Genomic DNA, 24,887 nt, shown 5'->3' with positions numbered 1-24,887 from the left:
TCTGCAGTTCAAAAGCCTTTCACACTGTATTAAATTGGAATTGGTTTAACAGCCCCACTGGCATGTAAAGGTCAGTGAGGTCAGAAAGAAGCCCTATAACTTTAATCTATAAATGTTTTGTTTTTGTTTTGTTTTTCAGGCGTGACCCGTATAGGGCGAGATGATGCCCCCATTCCACAAGATATCACAATTGAAGGACCTGGCATTGAGGCAGAACACTGTCTTATCTTTAATGAAGGTAAATATAAGAAGCAAATTGTCTACATAATATTGCCATGGACTAAGGCTTTGAGATTAATTACATTCTGATTTCTTGAAACAACATCTGGATCCTTTTAATTGAGCGGTTCACAGTAGGAGGAAGAAACTTGGCAATTATTAAAAGTCTGTTTTAATAAGACTAAACTGAAAATGAAAATTGTGATTGACCAATGATGAAATATATTGATGACAGTATGACAGTACTTCTTTTATTTTACCAGGCGGAGTTGTGACATTAGACCCATGTGGCCACCTCTGCAGCCTGGACGGGGTGCAAGTCACTGTGCCAACACCACTCACACAGGGTAAGAATGTTGAACTCTTTTTTCCCCTGGCAAATCTTTATAATATAATGTTGCCTGTTAGAGGATCAGTGAGTCTAGTACAATTAAATTTTTGTTTACATGCATTACATATGATTATTATTTTTCTTATGATTATTGTTTAATCATAAACTACTCTCATTTAATGTCATATTGAGAGAAAATCAAGTTGCTCTGAGGCCTCGGCCATCAGTAGCAGTGAGGGCAATTGGTTGGGGGCCCCTACAAGTTTGGGGGCCCTAGGCAGCAGCCTGCTTTTGCCTAATGGTAGCGCCGCCTCTGGATGCCAACGTTGTTTGGTCTTGTTTTGTTTCCCTTTTTTACATCCTTCATTCATGCTTGGCCAAGTTCAAGCAAAGGCCTATTAAACACAAAGAGAGAATACTGGCTGAGGTTTAGCACACAAATGCTGGTGTTGAAATAGCACCCTCTGCTGGTGGATTTGATAAACGTACGCTTACTGGAATCTTTCAACCCTTTTTGCAGTGAGAGTGCCAGAAAGTACTAAGCAATTAGTTTGAGGTTTGGTAAAATTGCATTGCTAAGGGCACATGTAATACAGATGACATGAAATGGCTGACGTTGTGTGATGGGAGAATTATCCAAGCTTAGTAAATCTTCTTGCAGAGACCATGTGTTTGTCTTTTTTGCACAACATATCGAAACTGTGTGTGTGTGTGTGTGTGTGTATTTCTGTATTTAATTTGTGTGTACTTGTGGTTTGGAGAGAGAGAGCTGGCTTACTTGTGAGTCACAGCTTCCATAAAGTGCAGAGCCTGCATCTAACAGTGTGTTGTGAAACTGGGGAAAACATTTGAGATACTGTAGCAGGGAGAATGGAGTTTTATCTGTTATTTGTCAATGTATTCTTATCTATGTTGACCTAACCGTTCAGGGGTCTGCCTCTTGTCCGCCAGTATTTATCTGCTTATCTGTTCCTAGTAATCCTCTGCCCTCTCTCCTCACACAGTTTTACTTTTTGGTACTTTCTTGACTCTAAACAAATATGTACTTTTTCTTAGGCTAGATTTCCTATTGACAAATATATTTAAATAGATTATTCCTCTCCATGGAGCCTGCTTTCTGTTTACACTTTGCTTCTTTTCATTGTGTACTACGTCCCTGGGTCATTTTGTGTTAACTATTGACAGGTTTATTTATCTTCCCACTGTGAGAAGCTGATTCAAATATTTGACATCATCTTGGTACGTCTCCACAGTGCCAATGAACTGTGAAAAGAAAAGAACTTCATAGAAACGGCTAAAAAAGGAGGGCTTAAAGTCATCTTAAAGAGCATTGGTTGGAACAATGTTGAAAAAGGGAGAGTGGGGATCTTGGAGTAATATCCAAATGGGCTGAGTCAAAACCACAAGTCCTTCATACACACACACGCCCACCGTCAGCTCAGAATCTGGAGATCATTAGCTATGTTTAGGAAGTGATCTGTTCTGTATTTGGGACTTCGGAGTTTGGCCTGAAATCACATAATTTGAAAGTTGGACATCTTCTTGACCTGCGCAATAGTAATCAAAATATCTGTCATCACATGAAAGACAAGGAACAAGACATTCACTGAAAATGAATAATTAGGATGCTATATCTACCACATTTATTCAGATTAAATTGATATCAGATGAGTACACCATTTAAGTGGTAGTTAACCTCTCAGATGCACTTGTTGTTGTGATTAGCACTGATGTATTACATCACATTTTAACTCATGAAGTGTGTGAACCAGAAGTCCCTTGATCATCTCTCTGTTCACAAGTAGGAATTCCCAGTTCAAGCATTGTTCAAAGATTAACTAAATATGTGCCACTGTAACTACTACTTCTACTACTATTACTCCTGCTATACTACACTACACATATTACTGTTGTTATTACAACTTTGAAAACAAGGCCTACTGATGCAAATGTGTTTTGAAATATACATTTCAAAAGGATGTGCCACTATTACTACCCCTACTATGTTACTATTAGAGTAGTACTACAACTTTCAAACTAGGCCTACTGATGCAAATGTAGTAACATCTTTTGCATTATGGAAAAGTCCTATAATCTATTTACAAATTACTGGTAATATGTTCATTTACGTAACTTGATCAAGTTTAGCCTATTTGAAACTCTACACAAGAGGACTGGTCTAATTTGTTCTCTAGTCTGAATGAATCTTTTGTTTTGGTTTGAAGTTCACACTGATGTAAATTAGCCTGCAAACCTCAAACTCTGACTGGGCACATTGACCAAGGTATATGCAAATCCACCAGCCAAACAAAACAGAGCTGCTCCAAGTCACTTTCCCTTTTACTCACTCAGCAAAAAATCTGCATTAACAAAAGACCTACACCTGGATGAAAGACTGTGGGAGACAGTATAGGGTTAAAATTTAATGTATTATGTATAAGCCTGCTACCTCAATACTTTTGTTTATATAATTTCTACCTTTAGCTTGTATCTCACAGAAAGGAGCAGGGAAGGTAAAGCAGACAAAGGGAAGACGAGGGGGCGTCTACCAAATACCTCACTGTCTATTAGCTTTGGCCACTACCAAATATAGAAACGCCAATCTAAAGTATTTCATTTGGCAAATTTGGGTGTTTCAATCAGATTTATTAATATACTTCTTTTACTGTGAAATAATTGTCAATCTAATTTAAAACCTCTTTGTGAAATACCAACGAGTGCCACAAGAGACACACCCCTCTCCTTTGGGAAATGGTACAGCCCGGGCTCGGAGCTGGCCACGGTAAATCAGTGAACTTTCTTCCGAGGCGCAGGGTAAACGGGGCAAGCAGGCAGGGCGTCCCGTCTCCCATCACTGAGAGGAGGAGGACAAGAAGGGAACAACGCAAATCTACCGGGAAAAACGCTGTAGATGTTACGAGAAACACGGCAACTCTAAAGGCGATCCACCGTCCTGACGCTCACTGAATGGGACACGGAAAGGTAGCTCATGCAACAATTGAAAAGGTAATTTTGATGCTGCATTGTCTGTGCATTTCTACTTTATGACATGGTATTAAAATAGTATAAGTCTAATGTTTGTATATGTGTTTATTGCGACTACAGCCAGTTGGTAACATTTCGCAATTGTGTTATTGTTATTTTGTTTCGTGGGATTTCATGAGTCCCCAGTGCAGTTTATACGCTTTTTTTCCCCTATGGCTCCATCAATAATGAAGGACAGGCTGTAATTGCTTTTAACCACAATGTGAATATACTTATCCTACAAGCCTTATTATTCAGTTTGATGATCATTTGCACATCAGCTGGTATTTTGAACAAAGCCCATGGTTAAACATATGCCTCTGCACAGGTGTTATAAATAAAAAGTGGCATTTTACACTATTTCTCTGTTATTGTGATGCTTAGGGCTCATCGCCAGTCACTGTATTGCTTAATCTCACTGCCAAGGTTTTCTGAAGTTTGCTTAGTGGTGGAAGAGGTAATCAATTTTATTAGTTAAGAAAAAGTACAGATACTGGAGCAAAAAAAAACAAAAAACAAGTAAAAGTATCACACACAAAAAATAAAAGTAGTAAGATACCCATTTAAAAGTGTACTTAAAGAGTAAAAAGTTAAAATATTTGATTATAGATTATAGATTGAAACGTAGTGATTTTGATAAAGAATTTTGTTCAACAGAAACAATTACCTTTTTCCTATTTGTTTATTTTTGTTTGCTCAAACTAAGAACATGTTAAAAAGAAATACTGCGCCTTTTCAGCAGGTTTCAAACAATAATTGAAAACACTTTCACTTTTATATCCTGTTCAAAAATATAATGGAGTAGAAAGTACAGATATCTGCTCTCAAATTTAGTAAAGTATAAAGTATCCACTGTAAAATGTCCTAAAATAAAGCACACATACCTAAAATGGTGTATAGTACTTAAGTACAGTATTGTACTTCTTTTACTTTGTTACATTCCACTGGGTTTGCTCTATCACAGTTACACATTGAGAGTGTTTTATGTAGGCCTACTGCATTTGATTATCATTTAGTTTTCATGGACACATTTTCTTTCTTCAGATCTTTGTTGTAGAAAGTCTTTTGCACATTTGGATGAAAGTGACCTGGGTGCTCCTCGGGGCCATAAATAATCAGGCAAGTTCACAGGCAGCCATGAGTCCATGCGACAAAGGAGCAGTCGCCTGTGGCTATAAAGACAGACACTGCTCCGCCACCTGACACCTGAAAGAAACCTGCTACTTTGTTCATAAATGCATTGTGTTTTTTCTCTGCCTTAAGCGCTAATGTTTTTTACACTTAAAACATGCCAATGTGATTTATACTTCATCAATTTTAAACAAACACTTTTATTTTTATATTTCCCTACATATTCGCTATATTTGTAGTCATGTGAGGAGAAGGGAGTCTAAACTGAGCGAGTGCCTAAACTAATTGCCAGAGGTCCCTTGAGACAGACCAGTGTTGTTTTATGATTTTGCTCCTGGACCCTTGATCCCCTGACGAGGTTTACTTGTGGTTTTCCGGCCAATTGAGTCCCATAGGAATGCATTTCTGTCTTTCTATGAATGAGGAAAAGTAAATGGCCTGACATTTGTCTGTGGCACAACTCTAAAAATAACATCAACATTTTTAGCATTCCTGAACTTAATTATAATGGAAAAGACTGGCATGCTTTACTCAGAGTATCTTATCAATTAGCACTGTAACAAAGTTTTGTACAAGACTGAGTGTGTGTCATGGGTTGTTGGTTTATTATTCATTCAAAGTTAATAGGTCTAATTTGTCACTTCATCCACTTACGTTGAAGTAGTTTAAGTTTCCCATCCCATAACATTGTGGTAAGTGTTCCTAGGTTTACTCCAATCTTTTACTGGGGACTGAAATTGGCTCCAGACCCTACACAGCTCCTACATCTGTCTCCTCAAAGCTCTTGAGGTCTGACTTTGTAGATCGCAAACTTTAAATTATCCTATAAATGTATACAGACTAATTTCAACTTTTGTACATTTTGGCGTTTACTATAACATGTGGATGACAGGGACACACTTCCAACATGGGAGGCAAATTGGGTTTATGGGTAAATAAGCAAACACGTGAAGCAGATTAGATGCTTTTTGTTGTGGATGGATTGTCTATTTATGTGTGAAGAGAGCATGTGTTTCTGTAGTTATTTCTGACAAATGTCTTAAATGTTGGCAGTGTGGAGCCTGTTAAGATTACAGTTTTGATTGGATTGGGGTGTTCTGCTTTTACCAGATGTTATTGGACCAAGTTATATCAAGTTTTATAAAGGCTATATAGTAGTTGTAGTTTTATATATATATAGTTCAAAATATATTTCTTTTTAAGTGGCATTTATGCGTTTGGGTTAAGGCTGCACTGTATATCGCAATCTAACTGAAACTGCAATTTGACAGCATTTTTAATATAATACAATATCCACAGCAGAGAACTAAATACTACGAAACTAAATATCCTGCCTTTTTATTGAAAAAACTTGTACTACAAGTTCATATTTCAGTCTTTCCTCAAATGTTAATGCTATTGGAGTTGCGTATAATGTGCACTATGAAAAGAATTGTACTTTTTGAACATATTCTGCAAATATAATCTGAATCGCAATAGAAAAATCACAATTAGATATTTTTTCCAGAATTGTGCAGCCCTACATGGATACTTTGCTTTGTGGCACTGATGTTAGATATTATAGATATGTTAGACTTAAATTAAATTAAACACGTTGAAAATAATGTTTGCGCATCAAACACTAGTGCTAATTTAATTCACAAACACTTTTATGGCCCTTTCCTTTTATGCTGAGGTAGGAGGAGAAAGGATTAGCGGGTTGTTATTTGTTAGCAAAGGAGTTAGGGACATTAAAACAGGCATCTCAGCAGTCTGGCTAGTAAATCACTAAATCAGGGCACAACACAATTTAACTGCGCTTTAAAGGTGGCACATGGCAGGGCTGGAGAGACTCGGAAATGAGATTTTTACAAGATCTGGCAATGTGCCCGGTGTGCCTGTGTGCGCGTGTGTTTACTGTTAAATATCCAGCCTTACTGTGACTCAGAGACATTGTTGGGACATGCCTGTTAAAATCACAAATACAGTATTACTAATGACTATTAATGACAACATATCATTATCAGGCTTGTTTTGTCACAGGTCCAGACACGCTCCTCTTTTCTTCAACTTCCTTTTGATCTTTCTGTGTCATGGTGCCACTTTTTCATCGCAGTTGGACAAGATAGTGTTTACAAAAGTATATATTTGAAGGCTTCACACTCCAGCTGTGTAGACTAAACATTCATACATCGTTTGAATGTGTGTGTCAGTGTGTTCGAGTGTGTGTGTGTCTGTGTGTGTGTGGTGTTGGTTGGCTCTACCTCACCCCAGGTCTCTTTTGTGTGTTTAGAAATTACTGCTTTGAAGGTAAAAATCTGCTTGGACTGCACACATGGTAATCTCCAGTGATGTCTAGACAGGTATGACCTCTTTAAGGTGAACTATAGCTTTGCATTTGGGTTTGTTCGTGTTAAACGGACGATTTGGTTTGAGAGAGAAAATAAGAGAGAACGATGAATAATTTGAACTTTTTTTTCATTCACTCCATTTTTGGCATCTGTTTTCTCCAGAGCTGCAGGATTTTGGGGAAAATAACAGTTCAAGGACTTTGGTTAGATTTGCAGTTCAGTTCATGTTCAGTGTACATTTTAAACACAACGTCAAATGCTTTTCTCCATGAAGATGTTATTGCTTTGTCTGGAATATTTCATAGTTGGTATTAAATCTTTCTGTCTTCATGGAGACCAATCCAGACCAAGTTACAGGTCAAATCTGTGGAGAGGCGAGTTTAGAGGTTTATACATAAAAATAAAATATATCTTGTCATCATCAACATAAGACATTCTATTGCCTAAATAATTACCTCACCCTACCTTTGTGTTTTGAGAATATGAGCTGGTCAGTTGAAAGGTCCTACATCTACAAAGCTCAAAATGCTCCGTTCTAACTTGTGATGTCAGGAAGCGGTATTTTTTAAATTAGCCCTTTAATGTTGATCTGATTCTATGTTATTAGGTTCTTTTTTTAGACCAAGAGTTTGTTTTCATACCTGACAGTTTCGATTGCTCACTAGCGCTCTTCGTCCGAGTGGTCACCTGATGTTGCTGTGACATGTCCGGTCAGTTGATTTATACAGGTGCATCATGTGACCACTCTGAGGAAGAGCGCTAGTGAGCTGTCGAAACGGTCAGGTATGAAAACAAACTCTTGGTCTGAAAAAAGAACCTAATAGCATAAATTATCAGAAGACCAAATGAACCTCATTGGACTATTGATCTGATTCTAATTTATGACCTACTCTCTTCCACTAAAACTGTTTTTATGTGTGACTTAGGTCTAAGGAATTTGGTATAACTTTAACAGGACTATTACAGACTTTTCACACTTGTATGTGAACTGGGGAGTATTGTCATGCTTATCTGAATGGGAGAAGAAACACGTGCATAACAGTGACAGAGACTCTGCTCCTCCTTAGAATATGCATCATTGTATCCGTATTTATTTTTGCTCCTCTCTGCATTATGTCGGCCCTCCTGTGTGCGTGTGTCTCTCTCTCGGTCTCTACAGAAGTATTTGGACAGCTGTGGTTGGCTGTGTGTATTGCAGAGGTTGTGACCCTGACATCTTGTTTAATACCTGGCTCTCTCTCCTTAAATGATGGCCAGAGTAAACACTGTGGTCCCGGCATGGCTTTGACAAAATCACCACAAGCAGGCGTTTATGTGTGTGGCTTTACGGGCTTACATTCAAAACTGGACTAACTGTTTCTCTATTACACTTAAACTGTATTGTAAAAGCTCTACTCACTGTCAACACTTTCAGTAGTTTGGGTTGAGAATAGACTGTGCACGAATGAGAAAAAATTATCTTGAGATCCATGTGTTTACATTTCCATTTGCAGTAAAGGGTTCGCTTTGCTGAGTTACGTACTTTGAGAAGCTGTAGTTCCAAAAAGCAATGGTGATAAGAATATAAAATCAAATAAATAAAAAATGATAAGGCCAAAATTGTGAACTGACCTGTACAATTAGTTTATTTTGTCTTTAGTCAAAATCTTACCTTGTCTTTTTCACATAGACTGCATCTCATGTCTCATCTGTTGGAAATTGTATCCCATCCATATTATTAAACAGTGTCATTCATAATATTTGACAATCACATTGCCATGACTTTTTGTGTGCAGCTGTTTGTATTTTGTATCGGTTTAATGCCAAATGTGCTTCCTGAAATAACTCTCGGCTTAGAAAGAATAGATGTGGGATGAGACATAAATCACAGTAGACAATGCGATAGGGAGGGTTCGATATGGACTTTTTTGAGCAGATAATGATCGGCCTACATCAAATAAAATATTAGCTGTCATGACAGTACAAATGCCAAAGTAGATATAGACAATAAGCAATAATATTGTAATCAAAACATAAAGCGAAATTATCCCCCAAAAAGTATTCAAAATGTACAATATTGTAAAAAATATGAGCTGCCATAAATAAATGACAGAATGCAACACTTAAGTACTAAGTTTGTATCTATAATGAGTCATAAAAGTTCAGATTTCAACCTTCTGCAGTTCAAATCGTATCATAATACAGAATAATAACCAAAAATTTCCAATCAGTACAAAGAGAAAGTCCCCTAAATAAAAACTGACTCCCAAAAGTTATGAAGTTGATGTATTTATCATGACAGGCCTAATCATCGAAATGCACTGAAGACAAACTAGGACTGACACATAGGCACACCTAGACTGGAACAGAAGAAGAAAATTGTACCAAATGTCTTCTAAACTTTCAATACTGGACCTGCTGTCGCCTATCCCTACAATACAAAACACAGTAATATAAAGGTTTTGTATCTTGAGTTCTGGTCCCATTCAAAGGCCAAATATATAAAGAATACATGGCTTATAAATCTCAATGATGAAGAGGAAGTTAAGTTTGTGTGTTTCTTTTTTGCAGGTTACTCGCTGTGTCTGGGCAAATCCTATTTCTTCCGGTTCAATCATCCTGAAGAGGCAACACGAATGAAAAGCATGCTTCCACAAAAGAGCCCCGTGTCAGCTTTGGCTTATAACACAGGTACACAAACTTTTGTCCGACCTCAGTGTGTCTTAACTCAGGTTTCTTTTCTTGGGGCTCAAATATTTTACAGTAACATTTTAAAATCAATTCTGTATTTAACAGGTAACCAGTGGAGTTGGGCTAGGATGGGTGTAATATGGTCTCTCTTTTTGGAACCGGTGAGCGTCTGGCAGCAGCATTTTGGATTAACTGTAACCTGTTGAGGGAGGATTGTGGGAGGCCTGAATACAGTGCATTACAGTAGTCCAGTCTAATTTGTTACAAAGGCGTGAATGATTGTTTCAAAGTTATTGCATGATAGGATTGTTTTTAATTTGGCAATTTGTCTGAGTTGAAAAAAGCTAGTTTTAATGGCATATGAGATCTGTTTGTCAAAGTTTAAAAGTGAGTCCATAAAAACACCAAGGTTCTTTGCAGATCTGTGCAAATTTGTGGCAAGAGGTCCAAGGTCAGATGTGAGGGTGTCAGTGTAAGGTCCAAATAGAATAACTTCAGTCTTATTTTCATTTAGCTGGAGAAAGTTAAAGGACATCCAGTTTTTTATTTCCGCAAGGCAGGTATGGAGGGTAGCACAGGATGAGACATTTTTTGGGGAAACAGGAAGATAGAGCTGGGTGTCGTCAGCATAAAGGTGGTACTTAATCTGATGTTTTTCTAGGATTGAACCCAGGGGGAGCATGTATAGAGAAAATAAAAGAGGCGCTAAGATGGACCCTTGGGGCAGGCCGCACGTGACAGAAGCAGGGGTAGACAATCTCTCACCAACTTTGACTGCAAAGGATCTTCCTGACAGATATGATGAGAACCATTTTTATAAGAGGGAGAATGTTGAGGGAGAGGGAGTGAGAGAGAGAAAGAGGGAGAGGGTTGGGAGAGAGAGGGAGCAAGAGGAGACGAGAGAGAAAGAAGTAGAGGGATTGGAGAGTGAGAGCGAGATGGGGGAGAGATAAAAAGAGAGACAGGAGAAAGGAGGCAGAGAGAGAAAGAGGGAAAGGGCTGAGAGAGGGGGGGAGAGAGAGAAAGAGGGAGGCTCTGGGAGGGAGAGGGAGCAAGAGGAGGAGAGAGGAAAAAGAGGGAGAGGGTTGTGAGAGAGAGGGAGAAAGAGAAAGGGGGAGATGGATGTGAGAGAGGGAGGGAGAGAGAGGGCGAGGGTTGGGAGAGAGAGGGAGAGAGAGAAAGAGGGAGATGGGTGTGAGAGAGGGAGAGAGAGAATGAAAGAAGGAGAGAGTTGAGAGAGAGAGAGAGAGAGAGAGAAAGAAAGAGGGAGAGGGTTGGGAGGAGAGAGAGGGACCAAGAGAAAGAGGGAGAGGGTTAGAAGTGAGAGGGAGCGCGAGAGAAGGAAGAGAGAAAGAAGGAAATGGTTGGGAGAGAGAGGGACTGAGAGAGAGAGAACGAACGTGAGGGAGAGAGAAGGAGAGAGAGATGGGGTGACAGAAAAAGGGGATAAAGGAGAGAGAGGAGATAGAGAGATCAAAAGCAGATGAGATAGAAGTAAGGGAGAAAAGAGATGGGGTGAGAGAGAGAGTAAGAGAGAGGGAGGAAGACGGGAGGATTGATGAAAGAGAGCTGAGAAAGAGAAGATAGAAAGGGGTAAAGTAAAGAGAGAGAGAAAGAGAGAGAAATGGAGAAAAAGGTGTGTCCGTATTATGAGCAGTGGATCTGAGGGAAGAAGTGGATGAGAGAGAGAGAGGAAGAAGGAGAAAGAGAGGGATTGGGAGAAAGCAAGTGAGGAGCTAGAAAAAGACCAAAAGCAGTGGAGAGAGAGGTGAGGGAGAGGGGAGAAAAGAGTGAGAGAGAGAAAAGAAAGAATGTTAAAGTATCCATTATGAACATTGTGATCTGATGGAAGTAAAGGAAGAGAGAAAAGGGAGGTAGGAGAGAGAGAGAGAGAGAGAGAGAGAGAGAGAGAGAGAGAGAGCAGAAATGCAGGAGAACTGTGTGTCCATCCAAAGAACATGTGTATCAGAGAAAGAAGGGAGCAAGAGAGATAAAAATAAAAAGGTGTGTCCAGCTGAAGACCATGTGTATCAGAAAGAGAAGGGGGGAGGTAGAGACAGAGGGAGAGATAAAAAGAGAGATAAAAAGGTGTGTCCATTTGAGAAGAGTGGATGTGAGGGAGGAACATTCCAGGAGCAGAGGAGTGGAGCTGACCACACACAGCAGCAGTCACACAACGAGGCACGCTGGAAAAGAAAAGATACTCTCTGGGCTACACTTACACTAGAAGTATCTATTGTGATCACTACTATCTATCTATCTCAGATCAATCTATCAATCTCTCTCTCTCTCTCTCTCTCTCCATCCATCTACAGCAGGAGTTTTCACACACACACACACACACACACACACACACACACACACACACACACACACACACACACACACACACACTCAGGCCTTTGAAGTAAATGCATCTATAGTGTTCCTGGCAATGATGAGTTTCAGTAACTGATCATTTAAATATTGTATTTTCTTTTCTCTTTTTTTGCATTCATGCATTCAGTACATGCAAAAACAATTTTTGCAACAGCAAATAATTTCCAACTTCATGCAGACCTAATTGAGGTAACTTTTAACATTACTGAACATCAGTAGGACACCAGGACTAAACCAGGACTAAACCAGGACTAAACCAGGACTAAACCAGGTCTAACCTTGGACTCTTGGAGATCTTAGACAGAGAGAGAGAGAGAGAATCTGTGGAGCAGGGTGCCTGCAAAGCTCAATCAGGTGAAGCTGGTTTCAGTCCTCAAGTCCTGGTTAGTCCTGGTTTAGTCCTGGTTTCAGTCCTGGTTCAGTCCTGGTTCAGTCCTGGTTCAGTCCTGGTTCAGTCCTGGTTCAGTCCTGGTCCTTTCAGTCCTGGTTCAGTCCTGGTTCAGTCCTGGTTCAGTCCTGGTTCAGTCCTGGTTCAGTCCTGGTTCAGTCCTGGTTTAGTCCTGGTTTAGTCCGTGTGTATCGTTCCTTCCCAGTGGCTCTTTGGTGCCTCCCAGGGGAGGAGGACCACACCTTTTGAAAACCGTTGATCTACAGGATGTAACAGTAGCACATTTTGGAGTGTTCATCCACTGATCTAAGGTTGCCAGTTCGAATCCCGCTCTTGGGTCCTGGTCTGATCCAGGTCTATTGATCTATTGATCATCTATCAAATAAAGTAAAATGTTCTTAATTTAAGTGATTTTAACTTACCTAGATATTGTTTTTTTTGTTTGTTTTTTTTGTTTTTGTTTGTTTTTTTCAGTTTATCTAATCTATCTATCATCTATCTATTATTACTATCTATAGCTATGTTGTAAAATAATAATTTCTCTTTAAATGAACAGATGAATGAAGTGAATGTAGATGTTGTATTCTAACATCAAATATACTGTTATGTATTCAATATATACAAAATAAACAGCAGTAAATTGTGTCAGTAATGACTGTTTAATAGTTTTATTGTTGACAGTAATACTTGCAGTGGTGGAACATAACAAAGTATGAAGTGTAGTCATCAAGTATAATTAGGTACAATATCTGTACTTTACTTAAGTACATATTTAAGTGGATACTTTTTTCCTTTTACTTCACAACATTTGAGAGCAGGTACCTGTACTTTCTACTCCACTACATTTTTGAACAGGACTGAAAATTAAAAGGATATTTTATTATAGTTTGAGCAAACACAAACATACAAATAAAAACAGTTAGAACAAAACTATTGATTAAATTGTTTCTGCTGACAAAATTCTGCCCAAATCTTCATTAAAATCACTGAATTTAAAGTTTTATTAGATCTCAAAATCTGCACAAAATATTTTCACTTTTTACTCTTAAAGAACATTTTTAAACAGGTACTTTAACGCTTTTACTTAAGTAGATCTTTTTTAATGTGATACTTTTACTTTTAGTTGAGTTTTTTTTTTTGCTCCAGTATCTGCACTTTTACTTTAAGTGGAGGGTCCGCCACCTGCTTGTCTCCATAGAAATGTTATTGTTTTGTCTATCATGTTCCACAGTATAGATTAAACCTACAGTATCTATCACAATAGAGACAAGCAGGTTACAGCACTACTCTACATTACAGTTCAGATCTGTGGAGAGTCGCCCCTCTTTACAGAAGGAACAGAAACACCTATAATGAATTTGCCTGTTGGAAATGTTTAATGTCATATTATGGAACATTCAGGCAAAGCAAAAACATTTCCATCTCCAGCTGCACATTGCACCTTTAAGTAACAAAATCGTGCTTCCACTGGTAAATACTTGTAATTAATCAGAAAGCAGTACTTCGTGTGTGTGTTCTTTTTTCATCGCACTGACCAGAGGCGGTTAAAGGTTACGGACTGAACCACAGATAAGAGATTTCAAACATGAACTCAGTGGAATGTGCAGGAGGTATTTAGACTCATTATTTCACAGTGTGTCAGATACAGCGTGATACTGAAACATGACGGTATTTACAGAAGTATCTGACCTGTATCTGTGCAGGATCTCACTTTTACAATATATTTATACTACATAGGCCTGTGTTTCTTTTTACATCGGCTCTACTGGAACTATGATTGGTTTGGAACATTAAATTAGCAATGTGTAATTTTTCTGGTGAAGGGGATGCATGTCTTGTCTCCATGGAGATGTTCTTGCTTTGACTATGAATAATGTTCAGCAGTATGGCATTAAAGGTCCAGTACTGTCCTACAAAGGCAAAAGACGTTAACTCACCAGAGTGTGAAACTGAGAAAAATGACTTCAAAGTTTCTGTTGTGTCCAGACAAAAGTATAATAGGCAGGGCTCCCAAAATGTGACAAGTAGTCGCTATAATGAAGAAATATTTGTATGTGAAAAATATTGAGTTCAAAATTGACTTTTGACCCTTATTTGTCAGTTCCTTTATCGTCCTTTGTATCATGAGCCAAAAATAAGGAGTAGTACAAAGGCAAAATGCAGAAAATGACATTTGCTTGATTTTCACCAGACTTAGTACATCCATTATAAGAACACCTCACCTCATCATGGCTGTTTGAAATTTTATAGAAGGCTAGGACTGAACAATCTATCGTTTTGGACCAAAAATTACAATCTTAGACAAGACGATTTTGGGAGTGTCAAAGCTGCATTTTTTGTGTTTTAGTTTTTTTGTTTTTTGCAGTGCTCCAAAAGCCCAATCCAGCTTCAAATCGTGTGCCAAGAACTCAACAAAAACAAGAAGGTGAGAGGTTGGATTTTATAATTTAAAAAAATGTCAAATTACTTTAAATATTGCAACTTTTGTCTTAACTTTTGCAAATCAAATAGCCTTCTTTGTGTGTAAAACTGAAAATCTCCTGCTTCTGACTTTGAATATTAATTTTTGTTTGTCTGCAAAGCGCCCCCTGTGGACACTTCCTCTCACTGCACCTTCCCTCCCTTTAAATCTACTCATTCTCTCCTCGTCGTCATTTATTTGAAATCTCTTCCTGAGTTTGACAAATGAACGTGTAACTCTCATTTATTTACACTTACACTTGGCGTTAACTTGTTTTTTGCTTCCTCGGTTCATGTCCTTTTATAGACACATAGCAACAGCACAGCTCACTGACCAAGACAAAACTGAGCTCAGGCTTTATTTTTAGAGAGTTATTTTTAGCGCCTCTTGTCTTGAATCATGTATTTTTATTTAAACCTCCGTAACTCTCTGGAGAAATCGAACATTCGTCATTTTAGAGACAGGGCTCCCCGTTTAGATGCTTTAGAACATGTGCTCAAGTGTCCGGAGAGATTTGTGCATGTAAACGAGAGATACATTCAGACTTAAACACACTGTGGTCCTCTGGGGATGGTCTGAACTCACTTTCCCAGAAGACTTTGCTTTTAAATACATCTAAATCTGTCAACATGAATCATAAAGAGACAAGTAAAATGTAAATGTGCATCTATTTTCAGAGTGTCCATCACCTGCTTGTCTCCACGGTGATGTCATGCTTTTGCCTTACATGGTCCACTGTTGGTATTAAACATATCTATCTCCATGGAGACGAGACCGGGCCAAGTCAGATCTGCAGAGAGGCGATCCTGCTGACTATAATGCATGTTGCAAATAGAAGATAAGGACGTCACAGAGCGATGGTTTGTGGTTCGATACCTGGGTTGTCTGTTTTCTTCCGTCAACCCAAGTATGCATGTCCCTATTTACTCGGGACTGTCCCAGTTTTGAGCCCTGTGTCCCCTGTCCCAGCAGATTTATACAAAACCAGTGATTTGTCCCAGTCATCATTTATTTAGGTAAAATACAAAAAAAAATGGCTTAAAGGGCCCATCTCATGCCAAATAACTCTTTTCACATTGTATCTTCTGTACATAAACAAGCACAATTTGGGTTTTGGAACATCCATTACACAATAGTTCTGAAATCTTACTGATTTCTTGGATACAGTCACAGACCAGGAACTATGAAAGGCCGACTATTGTTCATCCCCCCCGCCCGTCCTGAGAAAGCACAGGCTCCGCCCTCCAAACGTGACGTAGGCTCTGAGTGAGCCGCCCTTCCTCCGCCCATCTCAGGGAGGGAGGGGGAGACAGGTGTGCACCCTGATAGTGGTAGGAATAAACTTTTATTCATTATGGAGATACAGCACGTTCAGCCGCATGTGTTGGACCCGGAATCAGACGAGGACTTTGAGGTGCACGAAGCTCAAGCACCACGTCGACATCAGCTGAACATTACTGATTGGCAAAGTATTAATAAACGCTAGGAGATTAACTTATTATATTGTGTACACTGCAGTACATAACAATTTGTGAGGGTTCTCCCTGCTCCTCCTACCCCTCCTTTCCCTGCTCCCTCTCTCTCTGTATTTACTTACCTTGTTTGGCATTTCCTGGGCGGGCCCCAATCATGCACCTGCTGAGCTCCACTCCTGTTCTTCATCAAGTAATCATCTCCTACAATAAAAGACCTGCTGACCTGCTCTCCAGTGCCAGATTGTTCCATCATCCCAGTGGTGAACTACTCAGGCTTTTTAAGATTTTTGAGAATTCCAGTGACCTTTTGATGCTTACCTGTTTTTTGTCCTATCCCCAGCACTTCATTTGGAGCCAGCCTCATCCCGTACCCACCAGTTTCTGTAAGCCTCCGGTCAGCCTCCATCTCCACAGACCTCCACAGACCTCCCATCTGCAGCCAACCCGGACCCGTCCTGCCTCCCCTGGAATCTATTCCCCCGCCAAGACTATTTTTGTAAATAAAATACTTTTTTCCCTCTGCATATTTGGGTCCGACCAATGATTCCCTAACACAATTAGTTTATGCTGTCACTTTTGTTTAGGTGTTCATGTGGGAATTGTCAGTTGATGTGGGGTGGAGGTGGAGGCAGTGGAGCGAGGGAGGGAGGGAGGTGGGTGCAAAGTGCCTTCTGCTATTTCTTATTTTTTTCTTATTTTATTTATTTGTAAAGGGACAGTACATATTAATGAACATTAAAAATGTAAATATGCAAAGATTATAGCCAACGTGGCTAATTTCCATCTTCAGTCCCTCGGCAGGTTGATGTAAAATCATCTATAGGACGAGGAAAAGTACACAACACCAACACACTCACTATGCACACAATTAGTTTCAAACCATTCATTTGAAGTTCAAAGTCAGAAGTTTAAGAATTAAGTCAAGAGTTAAACCAACAACCCCTCAAAATAAAAGAAAATATAAATTGGTTAAACATGGTGACATATTTGACCATTGAATAATCACTGTTTTAAAGCTTTAGAAAATGCTGCCAGTGTTGAAAGTTCTCGTATATGAGCAGCACTGTATTCCATGTTTGAGCTGCTCGATAAGCAAAAGAGAGTTGTCCAAAGGTACTTTTCCTAAACGGCACAGAGCAGTCGCCTCTAGAGCTGCTCTTGTTGTGCGATTTGAATTTCTTTTCACAAACTCCTTTAGAGGAGGTGGAGCAAGATGATTAAAAACTTTGTAAACCAGAATTAAATCTGCATATTTGATTGTGTTATCCCAATTTAGGAATTTGTATTTGTCAAGTATTCTGCAACAGTGATAATTTGTGGTCTTTTTGTCTAATACTTTAAGTTTTATATATTGTTTCAGCTCATTTAAGAGTAGTTTTGTTTGTCAGAGTCCGAGTGGTAATGCAATAATTTAGGTGTGGCAAAATCATTTAATTTAAATACATAAATGCTGAGTTGGTCGTTAGATTATTTCTTATGTGGCGAAAATTTGATAAATGATATTTGATTTTATTCACTGTTCTTTTGATGTGTTGTTTGAATGATAGTTGTGGGTCCAGGGTGACTCCCAGATACTTCACTTCATGGACCATTTTCAGTTTTGTTCCAAGCACAAATACATGTGGGTCTGTATCCATGCCAGGTTTTTTTGAGAAAAACATACTAACAGACTTTGATATATTAAGATGTATTAAGATGTAGTTGTGAATGTTGTAGCCAGTTTGCTCCTCTGACATAACATTTGACAGATCGAGTGCAGCTTGCTGTTTGTTTTTAGAATGAACATACAAGACTGCATCATCAACGTACATTTGACAAATTATATTAGATGGACAAATTTGGGGCAAGTCATTAATATACATGCTAAACAGCAATGGACCCAGTATCGAGCCTTGAGGCACACCAAGATTATTTTGAGATGTTGGAGATTTTACATTATGCACTGAAACGCATTGCTTTCTCAAGGCCAGGTATGATTGTAACCAGTTTAAGGTTATTTTTGATAGATTGAAATAAGTGAGTTTTTGTAGTAGCATGTGATGGTTCACAGTGTCGAACGCTATTTCAAAAGCATCATAGGTGTAGCTGCCATGTCATCGTTGTAGCAGCTTTAGTTCATTGTCACGTGAGGGGGTGGCAGAAATACGCTGCAATTTGTAAAAAAATGCCGAATCAATCTAAAAACCACTTCAACGACATATACAAGGCCTACACATCACTCTTAGAAGGTAGAAAGCTCTGAGAAGTTGATTTTGCATGAGATGGGCCCTTTAAAAAAGACCAAAACACAAGAAACTGTGACTGTACTGAGACACATGTTAGTCATGAATAGTCTGTGCATAACAATTTTCCTTCATTACTCACTCATTTCACAATTTTATTATTACCAACCACCATAAACTGAGGATGTCCCAGTTTTTGATTTTGAAATTCTGGTCACCCTACTCCCTACTTTGCCTCAAATGATTGACTGTTTGGTATTAAACATATCTATCTCCATGGAAACGAGACCAGGCCCAGTCAGATATGTGGAGAGGCAATCCAGCTCACAATAATGCATGCTGCAAATAACATAAGACAGGGACTTCACAGCGAGAAAGTTTGTGATTCGATCACTGGGTCGTCCGTTTTCTCCTGTCAATCCAAGCGTGCACCACATGCCAAATGCTCCAGTTAAAGTAGTCCTGACCAAGACCACCTCAGCATATGGAGATGGGTCCCACGGCTGCTGAATGCCCCAGTGGCATGAAGGATGGGTCAAATGTAGGAATGTAACGATATCCAAATCTCTCGGTATAATATTATCACACTTAGGGGTGTGCAAAATATTGAAATATCAACATATCGTATCGTTTAATGCAGTGTTTCCCAAACATTTTTTTTCCGGGGACCCATATTTTAAAAGTCACAAACCTTTGCGACCCTTTGCAAAGACAATAGATATTATTTGTAAATCCCAAAATAAAGATGGATTTGACCATTGAACATTAATGAGGATATTTTATTGTTGACTGAATGATCATGTCTCTGAACAATTAATATTACTCAAGTTTTAAACAACGAAATTAAACCAGTAATAAAAGGATCCATAAGTTGCCTATTTGGACATTAAACGTCACCCATTTCTTTTTCTTTTCAACATTCAATTGAACCAGCAATATTGGAACTAAATAATCAATAAAATAATTACAAAAAGATTAGAAATTATACAAAACATGTCTTAACATTTCAACCTAGATGCAGATCGTGACAAGGTGACCCAAAAAAATCTCTCAGTGGTTTAATAATGTGATGATACAGTATCGATATTGTGGGCTGCTGTTTCGATATATCACCAAGAGTAATTTTTGGTATATTTCACTCAATTATTTTGTTACAGAGCTACAGTGTTGTTGTTTGTTTAGTGGAAGGAAACTTATTTATGTGACACATTTGACATTTTCAATATTTTTATGATTTTAAATGTTTGTGTTTCATATGAACTTTGCACAGGAAGTGATTTAACAAAGAATTTTAGTATCACAGACATGATTTAGCTTTTATTTTTATTGAACTGTATCGAATCAATTTGAAATGTATCGAATCGAAAGCACACTGTATCGAGATATGTATTGTATCGTGGCCTATGTATCAAGATATGTATCGTATCGGCAGCTTCTTAATGATACGCAGCCCTAATCACGATATGCATCTCATGATTCGATCATTCTTACGATATTTTGGAAAAGCTAACAAAACTGTAATATTTTGTGCTTTTAAATGCTTTGAAAAGACTTTGGTGCGAATCATTACTGTCATAATCCAAAAAATTACAGTAAAAAACATATTTCTTCATGTTGTCCTCACTGAAATGAATCATGGGATATGTAGTTCCCTATGTTACTGTTAGCTTTTCCTACTATAAAATGTAATAATACTATAAAACAGTAAGTTGATATATTGTTAACAACTCATGATACTATTATTGTGAGACCTTTGGCGATACAATATCACGATATTTCGGTTATTGTATTTACTCATGTTTTTTTGTTTTTTTTTATCTTTGTTTAATTATATTGCAGCAATTCCAGGGCTAAAATGCATCCAAATGATTCTAGTGAAGGTGTATAGAGTTCAAAAACACAGTGGAGCACTTCCTGTCTTACCACATGATATCACAAGGTGGAGCTCCGTGTTTTCTGTTTGCTGAAATATGCAAATTTGTGCGTTAAACAGGTGTGAATTAAACAAAACACAACTCCAGGTCTATTTTTGACGAGGAAACAACATTATAGATCAGAAAATAAAACTTTAAACTTATCTGTTTCCATGGAGACAAACAGGCAGCACAACAAGACAAAGTTATAAATCAGATCTGTGGATCTGGTTCAATAATTCTTGTGATATTTTGGAGAAGCTATGATACTTTGTGCTTTTAAATACGTTGACAAGACTTTGGTGCGAATCATTACTGTCATAATCCCAAGAATTACAGTAAAAAACATTTTCTTCATGTTGTCTTCACTGAAATGAATCATGGGATATGTAGTTCCCTATGTTACTGTTAGCTGTTCCTACTGTAAAACGTAATAATACTATAAGTCGATATTTTGTGACAGCCCACGATACTATTACTGTGAGACTATTGCACGATACGATATCACGATATTTCGGTTATTGTATTTGCTCAGAATGTTTAAAGGTGCACTGCGTGTTTTTTTTATGGTGGGTTCAAACAGGGCCATATACTTTATCAGACCCTCCTGAGTGTCGCTCCTCAGGGTGGAGACAGTGGAGAGAGGTGAAGAGGAGGGGCACAGGGTGGAGGATTGGAGGGTGAAGGGGCGGAGATGTGGAGGTGCCAGTGTTTGGGATGAGCTCAGGCTTCAGGAATCTGCCCGGTCGCGCTGCCAGCTCTACTGCTGCGAGGAAACTGATAACATGTGCACTTCACTGTACAAGAGGAGGGTAGGAACTCTGTGTAATCCTCCAGACCACTTCACCGTTCTCCCAGAGTGTAGGAAAACTGTGGCCTTTCTTTTCTGCTGTTATAAGGAAACTGATAACATGAGCACTTCAATGTACGGCCAGGAGGGTAGGAAATCTGTGTATCCGGACTATTTCAGTGTTGTCGAGGAGCAGTGCCCACTCTGAAGCTCACCTCTGCTGTTCTAAAGGAAACTGATAACATGTGCACTTCACTGTACAAAAAGAGTGTAGGAAAACTGTGCGTCCACCTGACCACTTCATTTTCCTCACTCCACCTCTCCTTTGCTCTTTTAAATTGACAAGGAAATGGATAACCTGTGCACTTCACTCTACAGCCAGAGAGCAGGAAAACTGTGTCCAGAACACTTCACTCTCCTCCCAAACCATTTGTGACCTTTGTGGTTACTATTGTGGAACATTCAAGGCAAGCAATAACATCACCATGGAGACCAGCCTCCATCGTTACACAGTGTACCTTTAACTTTACCAATGTCAGTGAGGATTTTTAATGTTAATGCTTTTGAATAACCAACGTAGCAAGGTCGTTCACATTTCCAGTTAAATGCGACTTGTATGTGATCTCCAGTGTGAACTTTAAATGCCCCAAAAGTGTCCAGTGCAGCGAGCGTGTTCAGTGTTTACAGAAGTCGCCTAAACGCTGGGCTTGTCTGCCAAACTAGGGTCCAGTTCTTGGTAAATTGGACAGGTTACACATCCACGACCGCTTCGTTTGAGTCTTTAGCCTCCTTGTCTTTGGCTCGCAGGCTCTTTATTTTTTGTTGACATTGGAGCCAGGACCACCTGTAGCTTGGACATTTCTTTGGCAATCATTTCAAAGATCCCTCCAATTTGGCCTGAATACAACCATCTCCCCAAATATTAATTAACTTGCTAAACTCACTTTCGCTCCATTGACTAGACTCCGAGCCTGATGCACCCTGGCTGTTCAGACTGAAGTTGCGTGTCAAAAGATTGGATAAGTATCGGTTTTAGGAGCACATATCCAAGTGTCCTGGGTTGCATTTGAAAAAATCTGTGTCATTCAGACTGTCTTTAAAAGATCAGATACAAGTCGCATGGGGGTCAAAAAAATTGCATTTGGGTCACTTCTGGCTGCAGTCTGAACGAAGCCTAAGTGAATGTGACGTCATCTATAGAGTTCAGCTGTAGTCAAATGAAGCTCATCGAGGCTTGACTTACTGGAACGGATTTATAGCGCATATTATGAAAAGGAATTTATTTCCAAAAAAAACAGCTAAATAAAAATACCAAGATCATGTAGAGCGGATTAATATGAGGGTTTTTTTTCAGTAAAAAGTGAATTGGGGGCTGCAGTTGATGGAGCCTGAAGTGTGCCCATGTTTTCTTCCTGTATGAAAATTGGTAGCTATAGCGTGTGTGTATGTGTGCATTTAAAAATGGTCTATAGCCATGTCCCAATGTTCATAGCTGCAGCCTTTGAAGGCTTATGATAACCACACAGGTAGTGTGGCCACAGTTAATCACTGTTCTATATCACTACGCAATGTGCATCAACAATAGCCTGATTCATCAGCCAGTTTCACTTTGTGGAAACTGTCTGACCTCACAGCAATAGGATTCTTTCACTCAACAGTAGGCAGGTACTTTTTTATTTAACCAATCGCTGCTATTTGGTTGTGACATATGTAATGCACCAAATCCTGTAGGAAGAAGGGCAATAACGTCTTTACCCTTGATAAAATTCACCAAACATTCTCTTTGTTCCCACTTTAAATCCTTGATCTCGGGAATCGTTGCCAACACAGAGTACCTGGCTTCATCTACATCCATCTCGACTGCTTTGTTTGCTGTTGTGCTGTACCATAAAAGGACACAGACGGGTGCTTGAGTTTGACGTCATGGCTTCTCAGCTCTTTGCTGATTGGCCGGTGCACAGTCTACAACTTCTGGGGTTCTTGCAAATCGTCTAGTGTATTCTGATTCCTGACATAGTCGCTGGAGAGAATTGAAATTGAGCAGAGTGGCACCAGCCTGGCTACATCAACAAAGCAACGAATAAACAATTGAACTACTGTGAGGAAGGACTAGCTTCAACTAAAACAGAAAGTCTTAGCTACGTGGATTGATTCATTTATTACAAAAATGCCAACTCATTTTGACTACAAGGAGTCAAAGGAGTTTCCTTTTCTTCTTGTTCTTTTTCTTTCTTTTTTGGATATCTTTTTTTCATTAGTTGCTGTTTTTGCAACTAAGATACTCACAAACACCTGGTAGTCCATAAAATTTAACCTCAGAGCCGATGAGCACCCCTGGCCTCAAGCTTTGAACATCCATGAAGAGCCAAACACTGTCAGATTTAAAAGTGAACTTTTTTCAGTTTGTGGGACAATGGTTTAGCCAAAGTAAACTCTGCAGTGTTCTAGACTCTTTGCCAGTGCATTAAAAACATAGACTGTATATATAAACAGACATAGAAAATGAGCATGGGCACGTTTCAGGGTCCACTGACTCCGACTATAATTCACTTTGTATTGAAAAAGCAAAACTCCTCTCTCATTTTGGTCTTAAATGTTCATATTATCCCGCTCTACATGATCCTGGTGTTTGTATTTGTCCGTAGATCAATTCCTATTCCTAATATGGAACTCAGCTCCAAATTCACTCCCATAACTGCAGCCTCGATGAGCTTCATTTGACTGGAGCTTAGTCCACTTCTATATACAGTTCGTGCTTAAAACACTGTAAGGCACTGCTCCTCATTGTTTAATCTTACTTACTGTATCATCCCGGTTCATCCCTCCTGTCTCTCTCCTCCTTCATATTTCTTGGTGTTAAAATATTTTCCTGTTCATGACTCCCTGTTTAAATGTTGAAATGTTTTTGCCAGAGGAAGCGTCTGACTTCCTGGAGGAGAGTGGAACGGTTTGAGTCTTGGAAAGCTCTCAGGACTCTGCTGACACAAAAGAGGACAACGGTTCCGTTATAAAGATAGTGATACCAAAATAAACCTGATCTGCTGGATTCTGTTCAAGGGCAAAAGTGTCTAAAGCCTTTGCCTGGGTGTGTTCTGTTGTTGTGTTCATGAGCAAGACATTTTACCCGTATTATCAAATGCGAGTCACAGTATAGGGATTGATTGAAAGAGGAAGAAAAGAAAAGCATCTGGTGTTTTAAAAAAAGTGAGAAAAAAAAAGACAACTGCACAAACTATTAGGGCTGCTCAATTATGGAAAAAATCATTGTCACGATTATTTTGGTCAATATTGAAACAATTTTTTAGTTACATGATGCATTTATTCAACATTTCTCTCTCTCAAAACAACCCCCGAAACACTTTGTTACTGTTTAAGCAAAACTTTAAAATTTAAAATAAATATAGGCCACAAATATGAACCTTAGTTTTGCAGTTTTGCGATGTATAAAACATAAAATGAATAAGACATAGAAAAACATTAATGTATCCAGAATAAACTACATGGTTCCCACTCTTTTTCACTGACAAATTTTTAAAACTTTTCCATGACTTTTT

The 24,887-nt window shown here is 38.8% G+C and overlaps 1 protein-coding gene across 1 annotated transcript in view; it reads left to right on the top strand.

Moving 5' to 3' along the window:
• Positions 1-24,887, top strand: part of LOC129409416 (pleckstrin homology-like domain family B member 1) — a 58,991-nt gene that overhangs the window by 4,623 nt on the left and 29,481 nt on the right. Inside the window, exons 2-4 of the mRNA XM_055155386.1 lie at positions 140-238; positions 483-566; positions 9,586-9,705. Of these exons, the coding sequence (XP_055011361.1) occupies positions 140-238; positions 483-566; positions 9,586-9,705 (303 nt within the window). The remainder of the gene's footprint in view (positions 1-139; positions 239-482; positions 567-9,585; positions 9,706-24,887) is intronic.

The sequence above is a fragment of the Boleophthalmus pectinirostris genome, unplaced genomic scaffold (genome assembly GCF_026225935.1).
Source record: "Boleophthalmus pectinirostris isolate CB_2022bp ecotype Guang Dong unplaced genomic scaffold, ASM2622593v1 HiC_scaffold_2, whole genome shotgun sequence".
In the NCBI taxonomy this organism is placed as follows: Eukaryota; Metazoa; Chordata; class Actinopteri; order Gobiiformes; family Gobiidae; genus Boleophthalmus; species Boleophthalmus pectinirostris.
The sequence above is the reverse complement of the archived record's forward strand: the minus strand, read 5'-3'. Positions and strand labels throughout refer to the sequence as shown.